Source organism: Mus caroli, chromosome 10, assembly GCF_900094665.2.
Source record: "Mus caroli chromosome 10, CAROLI_EIJ_v1.1, whole genome shotgun sequence".
Lineage (NCBI taxonomy): Eukaryota > Metazoa > Chordata > Mammalia > Rodentia > Muridae > Mus > Mus caroli.
In genome coordinates, this window is record NC_034579.1 from 58,496,992 (window position 1) to 58,515,765 (window position 18,774).

At 42.1% G+C, this 18,774-nt stretch overlaps 2 protein-coding genes across 8 annotated transcripts in view; one reads left to right on the top strand and one right to left on the bottom strand.

Moving 5' to 3' along the window:
• Lrrtm3 (leucine rich repeat transmembrane neuronal 3) overlaps positions 1 to 13,372 on the bottom strand; it is a 158,995-nt gene extending 145,623 nt beyond the window's left edge. The window contains exons 1-2 of one of the 2 annotated variants that reach the window (XM_029482777.1): positions 13,206 to 13,372; positions 10,945 to 12,479 (exon numbers count right to left, since the gene is read on the bottom strand). In XM_029482777.1, the coding sequence (XP_029338637.1) occupies positions 10,945 to 12,479; positions 13,206 to 13,230 (1,560 nt within the window). In that variant the 5' untranslated portion in view covers positions 13,231 to 13,372. Of the gene's footprint in view, positions 1 to 10,944; positions 12,480 to 12,804 lie in introns of both variants that reach the window. The other variant, XM_021173459.2, reaches the window with a different exon arrangement.
• Ctnna3 (catenin alpha 3) overlaps positions 1 to 18,774 on the top strand; it is a 1,468,839-nt gene that overhangs the window by 597,276 nt on the left and 852,789 nt on the right. The window lies entirely within an intron of this gene.

Here is an 18,774-nt window from a genome sequence, read left to right on the forward strand (position 1 = left end):
GTCCCATCACCAGAGATGGTATCTGTACTTGGCAACAATTGAAATACGAATAAAAGACCAGACTGGGTTTCTTCCCCCATCTGTGGACTCACCAGTGGGCCACTGTGAGGTCAGACAACCAACTGGGAAGGAGCTAACCATTCAACATTTTTGCACAATGTGTTGCTGGATCTTCGAGGAGTGGAATGCCAAGAGATTGTTGTGGCTAACAGTGTTCTATACAAATCTAACCTCTGGGAAATGATTTGGGGGCCTGGCAGCTGGGTGTTTCCAGAATGTTTCTTGCCCCTATGACTGGCTACAGGTTAGCTAATCACCTGGAGCCTTCATTTGATCACTTGATATTTCATGCAACTGTGTTCATCGGAAAGAGGTTAAAGCAGAATTCAGAACAACATTTGCTGCAGGAATTCAGGCTACGCAGAGGCACTCTAACCTGAGTTAGTCTAAGTGTGGCTCATTACTGAGAATAAAAACCGTTTTAAAACCCAACCTTTCCTATGCTTTCTCCTCTTTAATATGGATGTTAAAGTTTGTAAGAACTGGAAAGAATGATAATGTAGCCTTTAGACCTGTCTGAAGCAAGGGGGGACTGGATTAAAAAGGGAAGAACTGATTGTACTAGAACCTTTGGGCGGATGGAACAAGATGGACAAAGGGACAATGTTATTAGAAGATTTAAGATTAGGCTTCCTTAGAATTCCAGGCAGACAGCAGGAAAAACACACTGCGGGGCTCTTGGAGATCTTTGTGGTGTTTACAAAGAAAGGGAAGGCTCCATTGATGCCCTCCCATTACAAATGTCTCCAAGACCAGTCTGCTCTGCTGATGGCAACCTTTGCCACTGTCCCCAACCTGAGCAGCACCTCACCTGGGAAACAATAGCCCAACTCTGCCCTACCTTACAAACCAGAACTAAAACATGGCTTAAACATAGACTAGAGAGCATGTGCTTTCTACTCTGAATCAAGCTGCAATTTACAAAATTATAGTTTTTCATTTAGAGCCTCAAAGATCTTAAATACAACTAGAATATTTTACTCTCTATTTCATTAAATTATTAGACTGTATCATTTTAATTATTGGTTTTACTAAGAGATTAAACATCATTACTGTTTTCCTTTTATTATGATCTGAAGGTAGGTGTTCAAGTTGTGTAGATAAGCTTACAAATAAAAGTTGGATAGAGAGATGAAAAGGAAAACACCCACCGTGGAGATGAGAGAGAAGGCTCTCGGGAGAAAGGAGTCAGGGATGGAGGGATGAAGGAGACTCAGCCATAGGTGGCTTTTGGTTCCGTGCGATTCGTATGCTTTCTGCATACTTGAATTTTTTTTCATGAGATGAAGAGAAAGATGAATATACTGCCACAAGTCTTTGAAATTTGGAGCCTCCAATTGTCGTTCTTTGGAGATGTATATGATCAGACAGTTGTGGACCTGCAGCCTAGCTCCTAGGGAGATGGCAGGGTAACCTGCTCCAAGCACGAAGAGAGGGGAGGCCTCAGAATGTGCCCAAAGCAGGAACTACACAATGACCAAGATAAATAGCCATCTAAACTCATGATCAAAGGACCTTTTCCAGGAACAAGTGCTCCAAGAGAAGCCCGGTCTCCCAAGTTCAGGAACACAAAGTACAGTAATTTAAATAAAATGCTATTCCTTGCTTTTTTAAAAACTGTTTTTCACTTTCAAATGCCCTGGAAAATATTGAAAGTCCTGAGAACTTTCATAAGCAAAAGCCACTGTCAGATCATTGCCTACATAGAAATAATTTTTACATCTGAATGTAATCGGTTATAGTCCACTTTTTCAAAAGAATAGATTTTGAAATTGCTTCGGTGATAAAATGGGAATATTATATGCAGAAGAATAGGATATAATATATGATATATAATATGTATGATTATATATAATACATTGCATATAATATATAATTAACATTAGACTGATGCAATAAAGCTGCCAACGAATTCATGTTTGTTCTGGTTTGTTTGCAACAGTAACTTTATCACAATGGCTGGAAGTGTCTGTACCAAACCACATTGGAAGAATTAAGAAGAGAAATCTGTTTGCTCAGAAGACCAACACCAGCATTTTAAGACCTCAAGCATGGGGCAGCATGTGACATAGTTCCTGTCACAGGTTTAAAGGACAGAAAAGGGGGTTGGGAGTTGTGACCAGGGAGGGGTCTAGAGTGAGTAGAGGCAGAATTGGCTGCATCCTACAAGAGCTGAGATGGTTTGGGGATCCGAGAACCAGCCTACATCAGAGATGGGGAAGGTAGAGAGGTAGCTTGGCTTCCTTTGGAGGCCGAGGACTGTCCTCACACATGGCTTCAGTAACAGTCACTTACCAAAATATGTCTGAATTTACCCCAGCTTAGAGCCTTCCTTTTGAGTTTAATAGAAATCTCATTCTAATTAAAACTCTATTGGGATTTGAGCATTAAGACGCATGAGGGTGCCTAGATATTCGGGTGCATGAAGAAAAAAAAAGTCACTGTTCCCTGTCAAGTCTGTCCTGGGCCCTCATTTACATTATGATGAAGAGGTACCTTTTGACTAGCCAATTAAGTAATACATGATACATGACTTAAAAACAAAAACAAGACAAAAATACCAACACATAATTGTGTCTAAAAACGCACCGACTTTTGTCTCCTTTGCAGCTGCCTGGTAATGGTTTTGTCATTTTATGAATACTTTTTTTTTTTTAACAAAGAAGCTAAAACTTAAAGCCATACAGTTAATCAGATGCCAGGACACGACTTCAAAGTAGTTCTTTAAGGAGCAGCAGTCCACGTTCCTTCTTCAGGGAGGGGCGTGGAGGAGAAAGAAGGCATAACATGGTAATTGTGGATGAATGAGTGACCGAGTTTCCCACAAGGAGGTGCTCTTGGATCCTCGGATGGGACATTTGCCCTGGATTTGGGAAGAGGCATGCACCCAGGCATAAGGAGCCACGAGTAGGAGGGATTTCAGTACACATGATCTTCCTAAATGGCAAAAGTCACGGGAGGCCAGGAAGGTCAAAGGGAGATAACTTCACACCTGACTCCAGGTTGCACCGAGAAAGGAGCATTTCAACCATGCTGCAGACAAAACAAAAACCTCTAAAGTGAGAGAGAGGAAGGGATGTGAAAGTGAGATCCCTGATTCCAATGACAGCCTTGGAGGGCAAGTTAGTAGTCAAGAGGGTAAGTCATAGAATACCCATCACTGGGGTTATGTTTTAAATTAAATATGTGAAGAGTCTATAAACAGTTTAAAAAAAATCCACCATGACCTTTCCCTTGTAATTTATAGCTACCTTGATGTTTTTGCATTTTACAGTAAACTAATAAAGACCCCACACATCAAAGTGTATTAAACCATAAAAACGGGCAGAGTAGAGCCCATTAAAGTATATGTAGAATTTTACATTTTTACGACTCAATCCTACCTATAAACAACAACTTAGAATGGAGTGCATGGTGCCTTTTAATGGCTGAAGGGGGTGGAGAGGATGCCAGGCTGGGAAGCATCCATGACTAGCAGGTTAACACTTCACTAGCAGATAGACACCTCATGAGCAAATCACTGGAAATCATGAACCGAAGAGAATGGAAGGAGGGTAACCTGGGTCACGATGCCTTGTTTGAATGGGTCAGGAGTTACTTTAGGGAAGTCCTATAAAGCAGAACAGGTGTAAGGTATGGATCTATAGGGTAGGGATCTATAGGGTATGGATCTATAGGGTATGGATCTTTTAGCATCATCATATACCAAATAACAGGCTTGGTGGGAGACAGAAAATCTTTATAACACATCTCCTGCCATATCACCCATTTTTAAGTCTTCTGGTTACCTCCCAAGGCACAGAAATTGCTTTGACTTCCAAGGACCATAAGGCAGACAAACTCAAACAAAATAGTCATGCTCTGTCCTTTACATCTCTGGGCACGTCGGTCAAAATCCTTCCCTAAGTTGATGGCAACCTTGAAGAGCATTGTTTATGTTATCGCCATTGGAGAGTAGCCTGTCACTTCTACCAGTCTCCAAGGCTACTGCATCTGTCCAACAGCACATGGCCTACCCTGGTTCCTCTAATGCTCGCTCTGACATTCTGATTACCTGCGTTCAAGGAGAGAGAATTGTGAGAGAGATCAATAAGACCAGCAAGGAAAACTGTAAGCGAAACAGTCCGGCGAAGCCACAAAACTCCACAGGATGCTAACATTGAGCTCCTGTGAGCTCAATACCCACTGTCCGATGGGTCTCTCCACTTCATCAATAAGCTGTAGCCACAAGGATGCTGAGTAAGGATTACATTTAAACGAAGCCTTATGATTTTTGATGGAAGATGGATACGGGAGATAATCTTCAACAGAAACTGCCTTTGCTGAATGTGTGTAGTCTTTGCTTTGATGCCAAAAAACAAAAACAAAACAAACAAAAAAACCAATACAAAAACCAAAAACCAAAAATCCCCCCCAAAACAAACAAACAAAAAAACATTTTCATACCCAAGAAGACAAAACTCTGCTATTGATGCTTCTAATTGATGGAATACAGTTGATACCTTTACTGCTTGTCCTGAGCTAGTTAATTGGGTAGGCAGAGAGTTTTTGTATTTGCAAGACTGGCAATTCAATTGTATCATCTCTCTCTCTCTCTCTCTCTCTCTCTCTCTCTCTCTCTCTCTCTCCACTGAAAATCAGAAAACACTATAGAGATATTTAGCAAGTTTTAGAGCAAAGATAGAAGGATCAGTTGGCCTTTCGTTTCCTTTATGCTGTAATATTTAATGTAAATACATTTTCTATTGGGTAATTGGTGCTTTCTTCCATCTGTGGAATGATGTATATGCTGTAAACAAGTTTTGTGTATGTAATGTCAGAATAGTGGGCTCTTTTGCAAAGGGAATTCCAATTTATGTATGAGCAACAGATGTAAAAATAAAGAATCTTTTAGGAAGGACCCCCCTCCCCCAACAATAGTAAGAAAATAGCAGAGATTTGTCAGGAAATGTTTAATTCCTACTTCAGAACCTGCTGGGAAGGACAAGACAGAAGAAGGTTCTCTGGTCTCTCCTGAGATGGGCCATGTTGGTCCCAGAGTCCCTGCTTTTAGACAGTGGTCCTAATATAGGTAAACTATGACGGTCTTCTGTTGTGACCTAGAGATCCCTATCTTTTTTATGTTCCCGGGTCGCTCCTCACAAGATTTGGAGAGCTCACTCAGGAACATTTATTTCACCTGTCACCCTTGGAAGTGAAGCCAACAAAATATTTCTTTAAAACCCTGGGGTCTTCTCTCTGCTCTCTCGATGTGTTCCGGGAACCCAAATAGCAAAGAGACAGTTAACAGTTTCCACATGAGTTAACCATTTACTCAGTGAGATGGGGAGTGGGGTTGTGGTCTTTCTCTGATTAATTATTTGCTTTAACAATAAAAGGAATTAAAGAGGTAAAAGGAATAAGAGGAATCTCTTGTTCTTTATGCCTCTTTTTGACAGCCCCCTGGTTGCCAATGCCCATAGTTACTAGTGAAGGTAAACTGGTTCTGGCGCTGTGCGTTCCAAGGTTGTAAGGGATGGAAGCCTTGATGTGAGCCACGTGGTTGGTGACAGGTGCTAAGCTTGCAGAACACATATGGTCCATTCTAGTGCTGCTCAGAAGCAGGGCCATCTTGCCATGGAAGCTTATTTGTCAGTACAAAGTCAACAGAGTCAGTCATGCTCAGGAGAGGAAGGCAAGCCGAATCAACAAGGAAAGCCTCTGGCTGATAAGGTACAGATCAAAATTTTATTTAGTTTGATAAGTTTTTGCTTCAGTGTTCTCTGGTTGGTACTGCTATATTTATCATATATATGTTATATACCATATCCACATATATGTGATTATTAATAAAATCTTGTGGGTTTTTTTCCTTCCTCAAGATGGATATGAGAAAACTCAAGATGAAGGATGTTAATCTTTGTGGGAGTCAAAAGTTCTAGACTCACTGATGCAAAATGATTCTTTTCTTTGACCTGTACCAAACACAGAGCGGAAGCAAGCCCAGTAGAGCATCTCACTAAGTGCTATTTTAAACACACACACACACACACACACACACACACACACACACACACACAGGGAAGGACCACTTTATAAAAAAACAAAGCTTTTCACACTCACTTTCCCGATAGCTGTGAGCAGTCATTATTGCAAACTAATCTAATGCGTGGGTGTCTTCAAATTTTGGAAAGCCAAGAAATGTACCTGAGTTGACTTAGCAAGTGTCAGAGAGACTGGGATTGCATCTTGACTTCTAGGGCTTCTATTCTGTCACTCACTGCTGTGATATTTTTCCCACATGTGAGACACAATTAACTTTCAGTTTCTTTTTGTGGTATTTTTACAATAGTCTATCCAATAACTCCAAGTCGCCAATGACTTTGGAGGTTGAGTAGAAATCAGGTCCAGTTCATTTGACTACTGTGGCTGAGGACATTGCGACTTCTCCCTGTGTGTCTAGGGTGATGGCATTTGATTAGCTTTGAAGAGCCGTTTACCACACAGTATTTAATACCCACGCATTCTGTTTCTCTTACAAGGTTTGTTATTCAATTTTGCTGATAGTAATTTTCCTGCATATGGTTTGTCCCCAATGCCCTTTGTTTGTTTGTTTGTTTGTTTCCTTGTGTTTTGTTTTTAATACACATGGAAAAGAGGACACACGAGGACAGCAAGGTACCAGGGGTTTGCTACAGATCCAGATCCCAGTTAGAACCCCGGGCTGGGCAAAAACAAACAAACAATTTGGCTTTTGAATTTTTCATATTTCATGGCTCAACTCTCATTCGCTGTGTTTAGGACTCATTCTGTCTCCAGCTTGATGGGCTGACACTGTTATCTGATGCTAGTCCAAATCCACATTTAAAATAAGCAGTTTGTGCTCTCCTATTGGTAAACGACAAAAGGAAGAGATGCTCGGCGCACCCACAGCATCCTGACATCCATTGGCAAGGCTGCGCATGTGATGCTGCCTTCCCCTTCCCCAGAGGGAGAGCGTAATTTCATTATCCATGAATCAGTGCCTCTAAGACTGTACCACCCTTGTCAGAGAGGCTAATAGCACCACTGTTTAGCTAGCAGCAGAGGAGGAAGGAGGGGGAAAGCCCGGGGGCGAAGCACAGGTCACTGACATGGTCGACAAACTGGAGAACAGTTCTGATGCTGAAGGGGAGGCCTCCCTCCTATGGATAGCTCTCCTATAACTACTGACAAGCAAGAGTTGGTCCCGATTCCCTCAATAGCAATGCAGGGATCTGGTTCCCCAAGCCTGTTACACTCTATTTCAGAATCCTGACCAAAAAAAAAAAAAAAAAAGTAGCACTTTTAATGAAAACATTACAGACGACTTGGGCTAATATCGTTGAGAACAAATGCTTCAAGTGTTTCTTATCTATTTTTACTGCCTTAGGGCTTGCTCTGTGTCTTTGGGTATTTATTTCTCTAGCTCTCAATACCAATGTTATGGCTTTTCTTTCTGGTACCACTGAGAAATGTGAATATACATTCACATATTTGATAATGAGGATGATAATTATACCTCATAACAAAGTTAACAATCAGTATGATGCACAGAGAAACCTATGCTGCCAATAAGTTCACAAAAGACAAAAACCAAGACGCTAAAATGTGCGAACAGCTGTAGTTACTTGGACTAGCCACTAGAGGACAGTGCTACTCTATAGAAAGCATCATTGCCAGTATCTGCTTATATAGTTGACTCACCAAACCAAGTTTAAAAAGAAAAACAAACAAACATACAAACAAATGGTTAAAAATCTTTGGAAAGATGTCATGTCAACATCCTTGGAAGGTACAAAGTCACTTAAAATGATTATATGTTGCATAACATTGCTTAAAATTCTCTGGCACGGAGCACGCCTGCTTCAGCACAGTGTGTACCGGGGTTAATAAATAAACGAGAAACAAACACAAAACACAAATCACAAACGTTCAGTCCAAAAGAATGGACTCCACTTCCTCTCTGTTTTGAGAAAGCATTTAAAGGCAGAAAGACTCCTGCAGCCAGGGGTCTCCACAGAACAGTTCAACAGGTCAGAACGCTCCCTTAACTGAGGGAAACGCACCAGTTCATGTAAATTTGCAATTAAAAAAAAAGAATAGCCAAGGATTCTTCTCCAATATGCAGTGCATTTTTAAATACTTACATATAAAACGTAGAAGCATGGCATACAGTCTACAAGTGCCATGGGCAGATACAAGGACAGTCATTTCTGATCAGGAGGACACTTGCCACCTGGCTTCTCTGGGCGACACAATAGTGCAGAAACAACTCTCGCCCTAAGATGCACAAATTGGTTCTCGGGGCATTCTGACAGCTGGAGAAGAGTCCTTAACTAAGGAGAAACACGTGTTGCCAACTCCCCCCACCCCCCTGCAGTTTCATGCCCCAATCAAAAAGTGTTTTGTTATTCTAAAGCATTTGTCTGGCAAATCTCTAAGGCATTGAAAATGAACAGCCTTCAAAATGTTGGTCATTCATTCAATCTTAAATCAGTTTAACACACCAAGTGGTTCCGAGCCTTACAAATACTTTTCAATACAGCAAACAGGTTTTATACATTCCAATGGCATACTTGGAAAAAAAAATATATATATATATATTCCAAGTGTGTGTATGTGTGGAATTTGTTCCCATGATACATAAGGCAGAGGATCAAGTAAAAGAATAGAAATGGGCCTTTTCCACTTCAACAGTGCATTTAATTATTACAGTCATCTTCATAGTACAGATAAAAATGAGGCTGACCAAAGGAAAAAAATTTTAGATGGAATATGTATTTACTGACAGTCTAGAAAAAGAAAAAGTAAAAATTACAATTTCAGTGAAGAGCGTCTCAGTGGGTTTGGCCCCCCAGCCCCTGACACCGTAAGCTGTGTCTGCATTACTGACCCATTGGGGCTCTGTGGCCATTTGGCATTAATAAATGTATACTCAATGGTTAGTCATGGGTAAACATATTGTACTTGTGATACTTTCCTGAGCTAATGCCTGGTCTCATCAAAGCACCTTGATGGCAAGTCCCCTCGAAATGCTGCTCCTCTTTATGCTGAATAGAAGTATGGCTTTAATAATCTGGATCCCCTGCTATTATTATACTTCACACTGACTTGTCTAGATCTTTCCCTTTCAGCCTTTAGAAGACCTCCATCCTCTACATACATAAAAAAAAAATGCCAGTAAGAAATAGCCATTCACTTTTTCATGGCTTTTATTATTATTATTTTGCAGCAACTGTTCTGAAAGACTAGGGATGTGGTCAAAGATGGGAGGCCTGGACGGTCAGAAAGGTGAACCGTCCTTAATGCAGAAAGCAAAATCATTACGGTCTGCACCCACACCGAAACTGCTCATCTAAGAGGACAAAAGGGGGTGGCAAAAAATAAATATATTTCTCTGAAACCCCATAAATACAGAGGGCATGATACCCACGCTGCAGTCGACAGACTTTCACCAATGACATAAAAAACATGCATGCAGCGTGCAGGCTGTCAGGCCAGTTCTATACAGAATTGTACTGATGGATGAGTTACAATACAGATGAACACAGAGACACAGTGATGTCAACAACAGCAAAGCAAAGACAAGCTGTCACAGTGAGTCTCTCCCCACCCCACCATCCCCCTTTCCATGCTCCATGTACGAAGGTGTTACCAGGAGCATCCTTTTAAAGGATAATGTTGGGGAAGCATGTGCGTGTTCAGATAGCTGAATGAAGTGTCAGTCCTTAGGGGTCTGGTTTGTGTAGAACACATCATAGGACGCACAGGACAGCCTCACAAGCCCTGAACAGGACGTCACAGGGCTCAGGGTTCTATGAACTGCACTGGGGTCTTGGGAAAGAAGCAGCAAAGAGATAAATCCTGGTAAAGTCCCAGCTTGCAGAGAGCACTTTGCATTATTAGCAAACCTCATCTCTGAAAACTCCCTCCCTTCCAGCGGACTATCTGCTTCCTCCTCGGAGGAGGGATGTGTTTATTTCCTGACTTGGTTGTGTAATGAATCAACATGTTTAGGGAACACACAGGCAGAGGGAAACCGACGGTGACCCCTTTTAGTTTTATTCCACAGCCACGAGGGTGCGAGTGGGGGGGATCTGAGCTGAAAGTGCAAGGCTCAAACTTTGTGCTCTCAGGGTCTCCTTGTGTGTGGCAGCCATCTGCTTTTGGCATCTTAACCCTCTGACACCCACCCGTCCCTGCGCTTGGCTGGTTGTGATTTCTGAAGCCCTAGAAACTGCCCAGGGATCTGCTGTAACCCACCACCCTCTGTGGAGAGTTTTCCGGGATTTTCTTTGATAAGGCAGGCATTGTTTCTCACTCTCTACTGTGTGCCTGAAGCCAGTCATCTCCTCAAATGCATTCAACCCTCCAAGGTCCTGGGATCACTCCCTCCACCCCCCACTCCCAGATTTGCTAAAGCGCACACCACCTTAAGCTGGAGCTCTGAGCCTCTCAGATGAAGAAGAAGAGCCAGTGTGAGCATCATGGGGGGTGGGGAGGGGGAAACAAGTTTTTTTTTTTTTTTTAATCTGGAAACAAATGTTATGTTAATGAAATCCATAAAGAGTCTTAGACACTAGGCATGGTGTTAAACCGGAGTTCTAGCTCCGCATTGGTTGTGGTATTTAAACTTCAATGGGTTGATTATTTATGAGAGGAAAAATGACCAGTATTATGAACACACTCCGAGGGACAGGGAAGGCCCTTGCCAGCATAGTGAGAGAGAGGGGGAGGGGAGGGCACCGTGTTCTCTTGACAGACAGCGGAGTTCAATAAAGCACCCCCTTATTTCCCAGCCTTTAAGAGCGCGCTCTCTGTGTTTCTTTCTTTTATTTTTTCTTCCTTTATTATTATTATTTTTTAAATCGCAATGGTTCATACCTCACATTCCCTGGAGCCTGATTTGCTATAGGTGCAGGGTCCCGTTCCGTTCAGCAGCATTTCGCTGGTCTCCGTGTTGGTGGGTTTATAATCTACATAAAATTCCTGGGTGCCTGGAGTCATCTGCTTGAGCGATTGCCGTTTCTTCTTCCGGTGCCTTCGCATGAGGGAGCGCTGCTGCAGCTGCTTCATGCTCGCGGGGTACCGCTTCCAGGACACATACATCACCAGGAGGATGACCAGCACCGACAGGAAAAGGGCCACGCTGCCCGCGATGATCTTATGGAAGGAGATGTGCTCCGTGTCCACATCTGTCTCTGGGCTGGGCTCGGTAGCTCCCACCGTGGGGGGCAGAGGAGGCTTGCTCTCGTGCTTCGGCCTGGGGAGCTTGGGCTTAAATGTGGGCTTGGGGAGGGCCCTGGCCAGGTCAAACCTCTCTGTGGTAGTGCTCTTCCCACAGATGCTGTAGTTCTTCACCGCATCGATCACGTTAACCCCCTGCAGCTCTTTGGGACTGGCGCAGATAATTGTATTCTCTCTCAGACCTTTAAAACTTTTCAGCCAGTTTACCAGGGAACAGATATTCCTGCTGCATTCCCATATATTCCCAGCCAGACTGATGTCATTGAGAGAGATCCAAGAATCCAGAATCTCTTGTCCAATAAATGTGAGCTTGTTGGAATCCAGGTTGAGGCGTTGCAGATTGGGAACGCACTGGAAGACACTGGGTCCGCTGAAGGCTTCGATCTCATTACCAGACAGGTCGAGCCTCTGTAAGGAACTCCAGGTCCAGGACATGGTTTGTCCTATGACACTGATTTTATTCCACTGCATGTACAAGTTCTGAAGGCTCACCAGCCTTGGGAACAGGGCCAGGTTGAGCTTGGAAAATTGATTGTGCTCCAGGTGAAGCTCCTTGAGTCTGATCATGCCAGCAAAGACATTCCTGGCTAAACTTCGGATCCTGTTGTATCCCAGGTCCAGAAGTTCCAGGTTGCGACAGTCTTGGAAGATCCGCACCGGGATGGTTCTCAGTGAGTTGGAGCGGAGGTGTAAACTAAGCAGCTTCCTCAAGCCCCGGAACTGTTCAGATCCCAGAGAATGGAGCTGATTATAGGACAGATCCAAGTTCCGTAAATTGGTCACAGGTCTGAAGGTGTTGTTAAGGAAATAGGAGATTCTGTTGGAACTCAGAATCAACTCTTTGAGTCTGCGTATCCCATTGAAAGCATTCTCGTCAATATTGCTGATATGGTTGTGGTCAAGGTAGAGCCAGGTGAGCTGATTGAGCCCTTTAAATTGATTATACTTAAGTTTTTGGAGGCTGTTGTAGCGAAGGGATAAACCCAAGCAACCGGCAGATATACTTGAGGGTATCTCCTGCAGTTTCTGAGACTCACAGTATACCATTTTGCCTTCACACCTACAACCCTTAGGGCATCCTCGTTCAGCAGAAGAAAGCATTGTCAGTAAGACAGTGGGTGCTAGAACCACTGCTACAGCTGATCCTCGCAGTAGCCTAATTACATTGAAACCTGGAAATAAAAACAACTTAGAAAAGTTATCCCCCCAAAACAAATGCATTTTTTTTTAACCAAGCAAAACTAGCTGTCTATTTCCACATTCAGAAATGTAAACATTTAGATACCATTTAGCATCAAATATCATCTTTGTAATATAAGGATATTGTATATTTCTATCAGTTAAACAAGGAAATGTATCCACTGATAATTGAATTTATAGTCTTAGACCAGAGAAAGATAATCTTTAAAACAATTAAAGCAGAATTATTACATAGACTTAGAGGATTTTTTCAATTTTTTTTTTTAAGAAGGAAAGAAGAAAAATATCAAAACATACCCATCCTTTGTATTGTTCAAAGGTCGTCCTTAGGTCTTTTGCTTTGGCTTAGGGGCCGCCTGCATGACAGCCCCTGTCAGCTGCAGTGGAGTGAGTCAGGGCTCGCTGACACCCAGGAAGAAAAATTGGACCCCTTGGGAGATGGACCGATTTTGGAACATTATTCTTTACCAGCCATGCAGAACCCTCCAAGAACAAATAAATCCCAACACCGCATTCGCAGCAAAACATCCGAGTCTTCCTAGGTAATAGGATCTTCATGGATATTACGTTCTTGCATCTTTACAGTGTGTGTGTGTGTGTGTGTGTGTGTGTGTTAAAAAAAAAAAAGAAAAAAAAACTGGCTCCTACAATTTCTTCTCAAAACCCATAATGTATTCCTCTAGGCAACGTGGGGCTACCTGTGCTGCCACATCTGTATTCCATAGTCCGGCGGACCCGTGGTGGTGAGCACCCAGTTCAGCCTCGGAGCTGCGTTGGAGCCCAGAAGGCAGGAGAGCCGGGTTCCGAGCACACTCTCAGCTCACTCCCGCAGACTGTCATTCTGTAAGCCGCTCGGACTGTTGCTTCGGTTTCAGTGAATGCAGTCTTATGTAAAGCTGCCCCCAGTGGTGGGGAACACTATGGGCATGTGCAGAGCTGGCTCTCTTTTATCTTGCAAATGAGCAGGCTCTGCTGGAAAATGAATGGTTCTTTTGGGTGGCTCAATAGGAAGTGAATGGTCAACGTAATCAATAACTAGCAACATTTTCCGTGATACCCAAGTCTTGTTTTACAATTTGGCAACGCCTGTAACTGTCTGCGTCTGCTTAATCGACAAACATGTGCTTCCTAGAGTTGTGTTTTTTCCTTTTTTCTTTCTCGAGCTTGACGTTAAGTTCACAGATTGAATGTCAATTTTTCTTAACCTCAGCGTAGGCTTTGAGCAGAAATTTATAAAATGAATTATTGAGCTCTTCACAAAACCGCGTTCAGAGCGTGCCTGTTTGACCTCTCGGAGTCACCGTGATTATATTATGCAAGGTGTCTCAGAATGCTAGACTACATTGGCTTTGCAATGGACAGAATGACTGATGACACACAAATTAATAGGGCTAATGGCTTTTCTGATTTTCCCACCAAAGATATAATTGGTGTAATGTTTATGACTGCGTTATGGCTTGTTTTGGTTGCTCTGGGCTTTTTTTTTTTTTTTTTCTTTTTTTATCAGAAGAGAAATAAACCATTTTTAGTGCTAGCATTAGGACCCCAAGATCATTTTGGTTCATGGCTTATTGATGTTGCTCCTATTTATCACATTAATAATATTTATTGGGTGCTTTCTAAGTCCTTTAAACGAAGGCTTCATCCTGTTTCTTCGTTCAAGTCACCAGCCTGCAGGTCCCACTGCCATCTACATTTCGAAGGTGAAGGACCTGAGACTTAAATGGGGTCCAGGCTCCAGGATATGGCCGGGAGGAGCAAGAGCTTCCAGGCAGAACAAGTATGTCTTTCAATGCTTCACCAGGCACCAGTTCCTTTTAAGGGGCATCTCTGTGCTCAGTGAATCTGGTGACCATTGAGATAGACCAGGGTAGGGAAGATGTACAGAGCTCTAGAGACTCTAGGTCTATGCAGGCTCATCCTTGCTAAATTGAGCCCCTGCATCACCTTGTACAGCTTACTTATCTCTCTGTGCTTCCATGTTCTCACCTGAAAAATTGCACACGATAGAGAAATTACATCATAGGCATATGCTGAGGATTAAGTGACGTCTTGGTCTGTGGTTGTGGTACTGGGATTGAACACAAGACCCTGGGCTCAGCCCTGTGTCGTCTTGCTATCCCAAAGTGCTTAGCTTCCGTGGGCATCACAGACATGGAGCAAGTATTATCTCTGCTACCAGTACAGAGGTTGCTTTTTAATATTGAATGCTGCCCGTATTAACTGTTCACAAAGAACTAATTCGGCAAGCAGTTTTTATGTTATGACCAGTGGGGAGATTCTCATGCCTTTATCATCTCCACTTTCTATTTAAAATTAATGTTTTAGTTCTGTGGACTATGTGTAATATCTGATGCCTGATGTTTCTTTATCCCAAAGCAAAGCATGACACGTGGCCTTATGGGGTTCGCCAATTTCTGTAAATAATTATTATTCTTTAAAACATTTGTCTTGTTTACACTAGGTATATTGGCTGCATCTCAATGAGATATTATCCAGGGGCAAGCAGTTTGGTAAATGCTAATCATGATAATCAAAGGGGTCATAGGCATAGGCCTTGGCTATTATGTTATTGATAGTGTAGTGATTATCTTGAACTTACACACGTTGTTGTTGTATCTAAAGCTTATTAAAAATCATTTCCTTTTCTATTCCCAAGATTCTATTTTAAGGGGATGGAAGGCATCACTTTTTTCTTTTTCCTTTTTATTGAGAATTTTATATGTGCATATATCATAGTTTGATCAAATCTACCCTCCAACTCCTCCTCTAAACCTTCTGACCCTTTTTGATTCATTTTCATATGCTCATGTTCGCTCTCTCTCTCTCTCTCTCTCTCTCTCTCTCTCTCTCTCTCTACCTACTAAGTCCTCTTAATGCTGCTGTAGGTACTTGGGTTTAAGACCAGCTACAGTGGCATGGGAAAATGTAGGTTTTCCTCATGAATGCAGCCAATGAGATGGCTACATTTTTGATGGGCAAGGATATTTAAGAAACTCAGTAAAAAGGAGAGAAAATGGAGATGTCTTATTGAGATGTGTCTTCTAAGCGATCACTTTCTGTGTCTCACACAACAGTGCTTGACACATCTCAGAGGCATAATACATTTAGTCAGTATCCACAATAGCTGTACTATAAGTTTATTGTGTAATGGTAGTCTTTTTATGTTATAAGATATATTGAAATATTTTATTATGTACCTTTGGTAGTATACACTAATTATACATAGTTTAATGATGGCATTTTTATACTCATGCATGATGTATCACAAATTCTATCCGTGATTCTCTCTTTGGGACCTAGTTCCTGATTACCCTTTCTTTACCATCTTTAGGCTCTGACAAACATCTAATAGGATGCATGTGTACTAAGTGGCTGTCAAGAGTCAGCCCTGTTCCTAGGTGTGTTGAGGAGAGTGGATAAATACATCCAGGACTCTCAACACAAAGCCACATGTTATTCCTGGTTCATTTACTGTCTATCTGGTATACCATCAGGTCCCAAGAGGAGTCCATATCAGAGCAATAACAGGGAGGGAGGATTTCAGGCTCTAGAAGGAACAACATATGTAATGCTACTTTTACACACTCCTTGTTGAGTCTAGAGATTTCCTCTATTAGTGAGACTGGAAATAACAGCAAGGGAAGTACCCTTAAATGATGTGTGTGAGCGTTAGGAGAAAACGAGACGACTAGTAGGTCCTCACTCTTGCCAGGGACAGCACTGATCTTCATAGTCAAACCATAAGTTTCACAGGAATAGTAAACATGCTTTGAAACCTTCAACTCAGCACAGTCCAGAAGGATAACACTGAGTCTTCATTACCTAACATCCCAAATGGGACTTTCACAACTTGCACGTCTCAAAAAAAGAAAAAAAAAAGCCTAAAGCGAATCATATTTATAGCTTCTTTCTCATTCCTCTGCATTGAAAGCCACTGAATTTCCTGCTCACCCTTCCTCCTTCTCACTGGGAAGTCGTTATCGAGACATCTTTCTTGGCTAACAGCTGCACAGGGCTGCTCACTTGTCCGTGTGCTTCCCCCGCCCTTGTGACAGAAGTTCACGGGTATGCAATTATCTCATGTTGCTTTCCAAGGGACAGATTTGCTTGGGTTATTAGTGACAAGTAACCTTGTCTTGTATTACACACCTCATTTTTAATTTTCAAACACGTTTCTGGTATCTTGGCTCCCCACCTCGTCTTGCTTCATGGCTCTGATCTCCTGGCTCCTTCTCTGGCTCTTGAAATTGCTATTTCACTCAATGCTGACCACCTGTCTCTTCCTCAGAGGTATTCTTGCCATTCTTGAGTTAAGGTGCTCTGAGTGGTCCCTCCTTTGGCACCAGCTCATAGGTTGCCAGCCCTCTAGGTTTGTTCTTGTTGAAGGTGGCAAAGTTCTTGAAGAGGGAAGATCATCAGTGAGGAAAAAAAAATCCCAAAGTGGAAATCACATTCAAATCCATGTTCTCATCCCTAAAGGCTATGGAAATTGTTCTAAAGACGAATAGTCATTCAAAAGTAAAATACTATATTTTAGCAAATTCTACTGATTTTCTTGTATGGTTTTCATTGTCTTTTTTATAGTTGTTGACTGAAAGCCAGCTGATTGTTTCTGTCTGCCTTTCAACACAGACAAAATTATGCCCAAAATGTGTTTAGTAACTTCCTTTGCCATCGCCATCACAGAGAGGACCAACCATAAACTACCCAACAACTTAAATTTCCCCAAATGCATCTCAGATCTTATGATTTATACAATTATAAAACATGATGTCCTCTATCTAAACACTTTTTTATTGCACTTACGTTACTTTGAATATCAGAACACATTTTATTTAAATTGAGTAAATAAATCAAGGGTCTATTATATATGACACCAATTTTTAGTTCAATGTGAAGCCAGATTGCCAAATATGAAGTTGTAAAAAAATGAGATTGTAATAGGGTATTCTTCAAGATATCTGGCTCCAGAGATTTCATTGATTCAGTAAATAAATAAATAGTCTGGATATGATTATGTACTAGACACTATTGCAAATAGGTGGATATCAGTGTGCAAAATAAAGGTTTACACTGTCTGGAACTTACATTATAGGTAGGGCATTAGTCATGCTGACTTGGAATCTGAAATGCCCCATATGCTCATGTTTTGATTACCATTTTCCTAACTTGTGCTGTTGATCGGAAGGCCATGGAACCTTTAAGAATAGGTAGGCCAATATAAAGGTTACCGAATTTAGGGCCCTGAAGGCTATAGCCCAGTCTTTACCTCCGTCAATTCTTCTTGCCAGTCTGCCATGATTTGAAGAACCTCTGCCACAGAATCCTCTGCCAGAAAGCACACCATGCCTTCCCCACCTGATGGACGGAGACCCTTGGAAAAGGTGAATCCGAGTCGACATTTTTCTCTCAGAAATTGCTCTGTTGAAGGCATTTTGTCACAGTAAAGTACACATTATTACCACATTGTTACCAAATTACCATATGTAATTTGGACTATGGGTGAAAGAAAAATAGGAGGACAGTTAGGTGTGCAAGCCAAGAGACATGATTTTAAGCAGGGTGGTTAGGGACAATAGGAAAATGGCCTCAGCAAACTAAAGAATGAGATGGGCTTGAAACCAAAGACTCAACAAGGGTGAGGAATGGCTGGTGTAAAGCCCCCAGGTAGAGACAGGTCATATGTTTGATGGACTTCAAGAAGCACAACCAGCCTTCAGTAAATATGACAACCCCAGAGATTACAGCGATGAAGCCACAGAGCTCCTAGGTACCAGAATATGGAGGGATGTGTACGCTGTTGTAAGAATATTAGCTTTACTCAGGAATGAGGGAGCTTTTCCACCCTCTCAGAATGGATGTCTTAACAAGGCTGTATATTAAAGGATCCTTGGCATGGATTCAAGACTTTCCTCTGTGTCAAGTTCATATATAGAATCCCTATTGCCAGTGTGATGGTGTTTAGAGATGGAGCCTTAGAAGACCATGATGTTGGAGCACTCATGATGAGGTTGCTGGGATGATAAAGTAGGAGGAGGCGTGGCTGTGTTTGTTTCTTCTCCCTCGGCTCTAAGCAGTGTGAGGATGCAGGAGAGTGGGTCTGTATGCATGTCATGATTAGGCTTTCTTTCTAGAAAGTCAGATCTGCTACACTTTTAGTCTAGATCTGTAAGTTCTGAGACATTGGAACCCATTGTTTGTACTGCACAAGGCATTTTGTTACTGTAGCCCACATTGGCTAAAATGATCACTCCTGGCCTTGTT